This window comes from Nicotiana attenuata, unplaced genomic scaffold, assembly GCF_001879085.1.
Source record: "Nicotiana attenuata strain UT unplaced genomic scaffold, NIATTr2, whole genome shotgun sequence".
Lineage (NCBI taxonomy): Eukaryota > Viridiplantae > Streptophyta > Magnoliopsida > Solanales > Solanaceae > Nicotiana > Nicotiana attenuata.
In genome coordinates, this window is record NW_017674256.1 from 5,308 (window position 1) to 14,808 (window position 9,501).

At 37.3% G+C, this 9,501-nt stretch overlaps 1 protein-coding gene across 1 annotated transcript; it reads right to left on the minus strand.

The window, feature by feature from the left end:
• Positions 1–359: 359 nt before the first annotated feature.
• On the minus strand, positions 360–6,659 carry LOC109218291. Its single transcript, XM_019382641.1, has 2 exons — positions 5,939–6,659; positions 360–619 (listed from the first exon to the last, which is right to left on the minus strand). Exon 1 carries the CDS (start codon positions 6,551–6,553, stop codon positions 5,999–6,001), a length of 555 nt encoding a protein of 184 aa, XP_019238186.1. The 5' UTR covers positions 6,554–6,659; the 3' UTR covers positions 360–619; positions 5,939–5,998.
• Positions 6,660–9,501: the final 2,842 nt, after the last annotated feature.

The window sequence follows — 9,501 nt, forward strand, 5'->3', positions numbered from 1 at the left end:
AAGAAATAAATAGTTTGTCTATGAACTGTATAGCGCAATTGGGCCTCAGTGTGAGCCCAATTGGCAGGAGACTCCCGCAATAGGTAGATGGGTAAATACCAGTCCACAAATACTAGGATGATTCTTGTATAACTGGGCCTAGCTTGCACCACCCAAATGTTATATTGGGCCCAGCATCAAATTCGAACATATTCTGGATCTTCACACAGTGAGTAAAATTGAACATTTAGCTTTTTACAAACTGGACACAAACTTTAGAGGATATCCAAGGATTTAAACTAGCATAAATCTCGCAATGGTCTAATGTTTATTGTACAAGATATGATCACGTATTATCACTTAATCCAAGATATTAAACCTACATAAATTAGTTCGAATCTATTATCAAAACAGTCCAAAGTAATCTAACGACAGTCCGAAATAGTCTAGGAACAGTCCATGTTATACAGTCCAAAGTTCATTCGTACACAAATTAGAATCAAATCATCTTAAACTTTCATATCTACTTAGCTATTACTACATAACAACCAAAGTAAGTACAATTTAGGAATCAAATGTGCAAGCATCTCTTTATTTCATCTCCATTTATAGTTAAATCAAGCCGAATTTGAGCATGTACCTGGAATTTGAACCAAAAATGGAAGAGGAAGAAGTCAGCGGTAGTAAGCAGTAGCAGCTAATAGCCAAGCACTAGCTCGTACGCAGTCCAGCAATAACAGAAACAGACCAGAATCGAGATATGAAGGACACGACTCCAATAACCACGTAGCAGACTAGATTGAACCAAGACGAATTGAAACTAAACTTAGGAGGAGATTTCTGATCTTCAGCAACTAGAAATAACTCAGAACATACTGATTTGATCTCGAATTTGAGCAAAATTAGATTAGAAAACAAGACCAATCTTAAAACAATATAGCAGTGTCTTCTTTTAATGGGCTTCTTTTTTTTTTGTATGTTTTCTTTTGATTTTTTGCAGAAATGAGATCTAAAAGTAACTTGAACTTCAGGATTCAGATTTTTCTTTGAAATTTTCAGAGGTCCCCTCTAACTTGTTGAACAAGGCAGTGTATGTGCCTTTTTATAGGCAAAACCTAAGGTTAACTTCAGATTTTAGTTTTCTTTTTAGTCCCTTTCTTATTTAGTTTCTTAGTCCCTCATTTCTAAGACTTATTACCCAAGTAACAACACTTATTTCACCAAAACTACACTAAAGTCTTGTTCTAGAAGGTCCTATACCCATTACAATTCCCACACTACCCTTCCCTTACCTTTACAATTACCATTCCTAATAAAACTACCCTTTTCCATACCCAAGCTACCCCTGAAATTCCCTTGGAATTACTGGCTAACTAAACCCTCTTACTTTGAACCACAGTCAAGCAATTTTAAAACAGTTATAGCCAAAAAATCAATTTCAAGGCCGGATCCAAACTAAATAATGGGACTACCAGTCAATTGACTCTCACAAAATCAGTACCAAGACTTAAACTAGCCCGGATTAACGAGCAAATCAGAAACAGACCTAGAACTAATCAAAATTTCTAAATTAATAACATGAAACAAGAAAGAACTGAGAACCCTAATAGAAAACTAGAAGAAAGGAAATCTTACTTAATAAATTTTATTCTGATAAAATCACACTAACACATAGCTAACCAAGATCACAACAGACTAATAACCAGGCACAAAATCAAAACAAACATTAACGGAAATTAAATGCGTATCGGAGTAGAGGTTTAACAAGTATGAGAACAAGAAACAAACTAAACAAAATAAAGAAAGGAGAACCAAACTTAACTGACGCTCGAGACTCTGCCACTCTCCGATCTGACGTTTGAACCAATCCGGTGACATTCGACCACCACTGACACTGAATTCCTCATGAGGAAGACGAAAGGATCGCGTAGTATTAATTTGGAGAGGTTTGGGGCAATTAGGGTTTTGGCCGGAAACTTTGAATCCATATTCGAGAAGTTCCGGCCATTTTTGAGGATCAGGGCCTTGGGGGTTTGATAGAGGAGGTCGTGGTGGTCTTATGGTGTAAATTTGGTGGGGTTTGGTAAAGGTGGTATCCTGGCCGGAAATTTCGATCTAATATTCGAGCATTTTGGTTACGATTTGAGGGAAACTAGGTTGGGGGTTGGAAAGAGGAGGATGAGAGGATTGAGGGGTGTAATTTTTGAGTGATTTGGAGCTTCGCCGCCGCCGGCGGCGATTTCCGGCCGGCGGCGGACGGTGGCAAGAGGGTGGAGATACGGCAGGGTACGGTGAGGTACGGTGGGGTACGGTGGTGGTGTTACAGTTGTACGAGGAAGATGATAAGTGTTCTTGAGTTCATACAATTTTTCGGACACTTTTATTAAACCCCTTGGACTAATGAGGACCGTTAGATGATGGGGAACGGAGGGCCACGATTAATTGGTCTAACATTATTTCAAAACGACGTAGTTTCTCCCCTATACTACGTCGTTTTAAGAGCTTTTGGACCGGGCAGTTGGGCTAGTTTTGGACAGGTTTCAAGTGTGCAAATTTTGGGCTTTGATTTGGGCTGGGGTGAATTTAGCCCAAATTCCTTTTTTTTGATTTTGTTTTCTTGCTTTTGTATTCTATTTATTTATTTATTTATTTTGGTATTTTAGTATTTATTTATTTTTTCTGGTTTTATAAAAATGCTAGAACAAAACAAAGACTCAATTAAGCTATTTAAACTTCCTAAAATTACTTAAAAAACTCTATTTAGAAATACAACGCAACAATTAACAATTAAGAGCGCAACAGCCTATTTTTTGCAAGTTTTCTTTAAACTTTATTCTAAATCTAATTAATACCTAATTAATACTAAATTTGTAAAAATAAAAATCCCTAAATGCATGTGCGTATTTTCCTGTATTTTCATATTAAAATGCAACCAATTAACACCAAAATTCACACAAAAATTCACAAAAATTGTAAAATAATAAAGAAATCAATTATTTGAAACTTTTGGAATTAATTTGCTTAGGGCAAAAATTACGTGCTCACAATCCTAAAAATGTGAAATTAAATTCTAAATGCAAATGCCAAGTGTTTGTATTATTTTTTTTCATATGAATTACAAATGCACAAATAAATGCAAACAATTAACAGAAAATAACACAAACTTCATAAAATTGCAAAGAAATTATTTTGTTTGGAATTTTGGGAATAATTCATACATAGGGCAAAAATCACGTGCTCACAATTTCATTCATTGGAGAATGCTATACATGTTCGTTTCATACATATATTGGAGAAGTTTTCGTGTATCTAGTCCCTTCGTCGTTCGGCCAGGAGAAGCAGTCGGCAGGCGGGACGATGAATCTTACTTGAACTTCGAAACGTCCCCTTCGTCGTCTCGTTAGAAATCTTCCCGAGAAGACCCAATTGGGACAAAACCCGAGTGAGGAAAAAAGGGTACGACTTGAGGGGTGTCCTTTTTTCATAAGTTGAAGTATTTGAGGTGGGCGACATTCCAATTGTTGTGTAGTAGTTTTCCTTCCATTATTTCTAGTTGGAATGATCCTTTGCCTGCTTGACCATGCGAGTGCTTGCATTCCTGTTTGAACCAACAAAAGAGTGACGATAAACCAAAATGAAATTTTCTGTTACCTCGACCCAACGAGTCAGTGAGAGAAGGAGTGACGTCGTAATGTTACTCGCTCCGCCTGGTGCTCGAATGGTGGTTTTTAGATTTGGCGGCCGTGTTCGGCTCCGTCGTTAACAGCGTCTAGGCTTCGCATGGGTTGGGCCCACCTCACTCGCTGAAGTGTTGAAATCGAGTCCCGGTCCGATCTCGTCCGATTTGTACCAACAACAAGGGAATAATATCATACTTCGTTCATAGGCCATCCAGTGTGTGGGGGAATGTGAAAATAGGGCAGGATGTGCCCATTCTTTCAAAAGATCGCGCAGCAAGCTGTCGTCCCCTCCCAAGGGGTGGGAATGCGGGTCAATATATAAGGTAAATACGTCAAATGGGGCTGTGGTCATGCCAGATGACCGTGATTCTAATTCGAACGTGCATGCGTCGTGCCAAACCTATCGTTACAGGCGAGACGTGGATTTTGCATAGACATTGGTTATAACTTCTACTTTATGTAGCAACCTGACCTAGATCGGTACGGTTGTCTCGAAGGCTTACTTACCGCTCTTCCGAGAGGTTAGTGACATTTCGCCGGTTCTAGATCTAAAGGAAACTAAAAATTTGGCTAACAAATCCCCACAGACGGCGCCAAATTGTTTGACCAAAAAAGCGTTGAACCCTTTTGTTAAACTAATTATCAGAGATATAGAAGGTAAATCTTAGCCAAACATAATTAACTCTAGATCTAAATATATTGAGTACAAACATCGAAGAAGAATAAGAATGTATAATACTTCTTAAGATAATTAGCGTACATCAGATGTGGATGATAGGCTTACATCTGTAACAGGTATGTATCATAATCGTAGAAGCAAAGAAGGAGAAGAGAGGGAACTGTTGATGATCAAGAGATTCCTCCTGTTGATTCCATAGTGACCATTATCGGAAGCCCCCTTTATCGGGGCTCAACTCCCCATATATATATTAACAATTTTCCCTTTATCCAATGGTCTTTGACCAGCGTACTTTCTTATGATTGTATCCTTCACCACTCGCCCAAACACTACGCTTGTTCTGCGATATAAGCTTTCCGATGGTTTGACCCCGGCAATGGCCGAGGTGTTCTTTGCTATCACGCCCTGTGGGCGTGATTACGGCTTGGTCGACCCCTTGTCGTTCCCTTTAAGAATAACCATCCTATGGTCAGATTTTGACCCATACAGTTTCTATAGAGACATATAAAAAAAAACATAACAACTAAATGACTCTTTTATCGCTCCTCTAAAAGATTGATAATGGTTAAGAGATGTTTTAGAAAATTACATAAATCATCTATTAGATCAACAGTGGAATCGAAAAAAATGATAAATGTAATTTTGGTTTCGCATTATTTGCAACTAAAATGACATTTAAACTTGGACCAGAGAAGTTTGATTTTCTTAGCATTAATTAACTAAAGGTGGTACTGTTCAAATTTCAATAGCATTAAAACTTTACCTAAAATGGTGTAACAAGTCAAGCGCAATGCTTCTAACAGTTTCCAAGAACCTATTCTTGGTCTGAGTAGCCATGGACTTTGGTTTTTCCCAACAATATCGAGTAGTCACCTCAAATCGCGTAGCAAGTTGAGTATTTCCATTACACTTTCCAAGAACCTACTCTGAAGAGGTGGTTAGGTAAACAAATAAGTTATGCACAGATTGTAATACGTGGATTAGTAATTCAAAAATTAGTTTAATACAGAGCTACATATATAGTAATTATTTTTATTTAGTGTTTGATTATTTGTAATAAAAATGGAATATTCAGATATAAACATTGTATAATCAAAGAAAATGTGTTCGGTATAATATATCGTTTACAGTTATACACTTGTCTTTTTTTGTTGCAATATTATTTTGACTAAACAAAATCAAGTCCGCGTATGTATATTACTAATTGCTAATATGAAAAGTCGATCAAGTAGAACTAGAATCGCTTTCGCTTAATCCCAGAAGGACGTAGAGATAGAAGCAAATTTCAAAGTCTCAACCTTGGATGATTCTCATATAATCACCCGAAGAATATAATGAAGCTAATTCATTCCTCTCGACATAATCCAAAGTATGAACTATTGTACACTAAATTTAAACGATCTTGAGACGGACAGGAAAACCAAAAAGTAAAAAGAGAAGGTAAGTTTTTGTAGAACAATTCAACTACACATTATGTAGCATATATATCATCTCAAAAGACATCTAAATAGGAGTAGCAATTGAAGCTTTGATTACACAAACCAAACATGAAGATCCCATTACTTAAAAGACAAACAAAACGATAATAAAGGAAACAAACCTGTTGATAGTGAGACTATCTCTATTCATCACCAAGCACATATTTTTCAGCTAATTTTGATTACTTGCGTTCGAGTGCGGTCCAAATTTTCCAGCCTGCGGAAGCCGTAACACCCACTGCACCAACCACAGTAGCCACTGTACCTACTGCAGTTACCGCAGCACTCACTGTTCCTACAGCAGCAACTCTACCTACTACACTTAACGCAACACTCGCTATGCCTACTGCAGTACTCACTGAACCTGCTGCATTTACTGTAGCTTCGATCTTCTCCATGGTAGACAGAGGAGGAGGAGGATCTTGATCCTGCAATAATATGGCCTCCTGCATATACACCAAGGAACATGCCTCTTCAAAAGTTGGGAGAGGAACCCGAGATGAAATTATCTTTTGGACTGGCAAGTATTCAGAAGGTAAACCAGCAAGAAGTTGTAACACCATGTCTGGATCTGGTATAGGACTCCCAATCTCTGCTAGAGAAACTGCTATGGACTTCAATTTTTTCACATAGGCGTCGATTGTCTCATGATCTCCCTTGCTCATACCCTGAAATTGCATTTTGAGTTGAGCTCGTCTTATGTGATCTGGAGCTGAACTATCACCACTTTCCTCCATTGGAGAAACTCGTAATTGCTTTTCAGTGAGTGAAATCTATAGTCTCTCAGCCCTTTGTCATTTCTGATCCTTTAAGGAGTAGACCGGACCCTCTAATATGTCGAAGACCATAAATATACTATTACCATATGGTATTATGGAGTAAATTTGAGGAACGACCATATAATTATGATTTATTTTTTACACGAAAAAATTATAAAACTCTTATTAACTCGTACAAAAATTATAATGACCAGAATTCACAATTTTTCAGTAGTATTTTCTTATTTCATGTACTTTTAGTATTTATTTTTCAGTCTAATAAACAATAAGCCAATTAATATATATATATATATATATCCCTTATATTAGGAATGACCCAACTCAACCCGACTCAATACATATACATGAATTAAAATAATACTAAAAGTGAATCCTTCCACTACAAAAAAAAAACTTAGTTTGGAATGCAAGAAATTCTCGCAAAAAAAATATATATAATTAGGGAGCACTTGAAATAAAAATGCTATCAATTTGGATGAAATCTTGAAAAGAAAAATAAAATATTGAAATATCGTATTTTGAATGATTCAGTTTTAGTATTATTTTAATTTACATACATGGCTATTGGGTCGGGTGAGTCGGGTCGGGTCGGGTCGGGTTGTGCTATTCCTGTTTTAATTGAACTATTACTTATTAAACTGAAAATAAAAAATAAAAAATCCTGGAATAAGAAAATACTATTGAAAAGTTGTATTTCTAATCATTATGATTTTTGTGTGGGTTAGTAAAAGTTTTAATGATTTTTGTGCGAGAAAATTTACTTATTTAATTCTATTAAAAAGTTATAATTATATGATCATTTATGAAATTTATCATGTAGATGTTAGATTATTTTGTAATCTGATAATTAAAAATTGCATTAATTACACAAGACTATTTAATTGTAATGTGTGAGTATAAAAGAATGTGGAAAAAAAGAGGGATTGAACAACGACAGCTTAGTATGTCTTCCTTTTGATTAAAATAGTACGATAAGATAACAAATTATTCTTCATCACTCACGAACGGCTAATTTTATTGGAGGATGAAAAGGAGTAAGAGCTGAAGTTTTTGTTTTGTAACTGGTGAACTTTCAGCTCTAAGAGTTGAAGTTTTCGTTTTGTAACTGGTGAACTTCAGCTCTAGGAGCTGAAGTTTTTGTTTTGTAACTGGTGAACTTCAGCTCTAGGAGCTGAAGTTTTAACTGATTTTTTTGATAATGTTCTGATGTTATTTTTTGTATATTTTACTTTTTTTTTTAACAGATGGCACCTAAAGCACCTAAAGATCCTAAAGCAGCTAAAGCACGTCAAGCAGCTAATGCACTTAAAGATCCTAAAGCACCTAAAGGACCTAAACAACCTATAATACCCCCATGTCCTTTAGTCCTTATTGCTCCTAAACAACCTACAAAACCAGAGGATAGATATTATGAGTTTGGAGATTGGTTTAACTGTAAGGGTTACTGGAAGGTGAACCACGATTTGAAGAGTTTAATTTCAAGTTTCTTGACTCCTGCACAACGGGATAAGCTTAATAATGGTACATATAGATATATTATGGCTATGGAGAATTTCAAATGCAGCATGAAGTTGGTTCATTGTTTGTGTCTTTCTCGAATATTCACCAATGATCGAGACTCCATTAGTTTCAAGATTTTTGGCCATGATGTTTCCTTCACCCTTGAAGATTTTCACATTATGTGCGGTTTGCGGATCACAACACATAATATTGAAAAACCAATGTTTGTAGAATTTCTTAGACGTTCGTGGATTGTGACACCAGATCATTAGGGTAGTCATGTATTAGAATTGTTGAACTGTTATAACACTTCCGCACTTTATCTCTTTTTGGCTTAGCTATTATTTAATTCTATTTTGGTTAATAATTATTGCGATAAAACTATATTTGTAAGCTTGCCTAGCTTTCAAGAGTAGGCGCCATCACGATCCCGACGGTGGAAAATCCGTGTCGTGACACGCCATCTTGGGCGAAGTCAGTTTCTGACTGATATATTCGAACGAGGTCGAACTTCAATCTGTCGATTCGGGTGGGCGAATTTTTACTTTTCCTTGGCGATGTCGATGGTCGTAAAGATGTGAATTTGAGAGATCGAAATTGTAATCCGTTGTAAATTCGAGCGTGGTCGGAATTTTCTTTTATTTAACAGTGGTCGATGACCGTAAGGTGTTAACTCGAGCGAGGTCGAATTGTAACCCGTTGTAGATTCGAGCGAGCTCGAACTTTTCATTCGTTTGGCAATGGCCGATGGCCGTAAGAGTGTTAATTCGAGTGATGTCGAATTGTAACCCGTTGTATTATTTTCATTGGAGAACATTACTTGTCGCGATGTTGTTTACGCGTGCGTCGGGGCAAGTCCCGGTTCGCTTAACTTTGCTTTCATTGGAGAATACTGTGCGTTTCATGGGTGAGTCCTAGTTTTCTTAACTTTGCTTTCATTGGAGATTGTTTTTCAATAGTCGACCCGTGCCGAACCGTTTCTGTTATTTGTAGTATGGTGCGGCTTAGAGGGCTTTGCTCAGTCGTCGCTTACGAGATGGCATGGTATGGAGCCTTTCCTGGGGTGTTTTTGTGGCGTTCGTTCCTTGTTCGTGTACCTATGGGAGTGCTCATGTTCCTGTTTTGAACCAACAAGAGAGTGTGATAAGTTAAACCTAAATGAAATTGCATGTTACCTTGTCCTGGCAAGTCGGTGAAAGGAGGAGTGGCGCTGTAGGGTCATTCGCTTCGCCTCGTACTCGAATGATGGTTTCAGATTTGGCAGCCGTGTTCGACTTCGTCGTTAATCGCATCTAGGCTTCTCATGAGTCGGACTTACCTTGCCCGTTGGGGTACCGAGACCGAGTCACAGTCCGACCCCGTCCGATATGCGCAAGCAATAAGGGAAACATGTCATACTTTGCTCA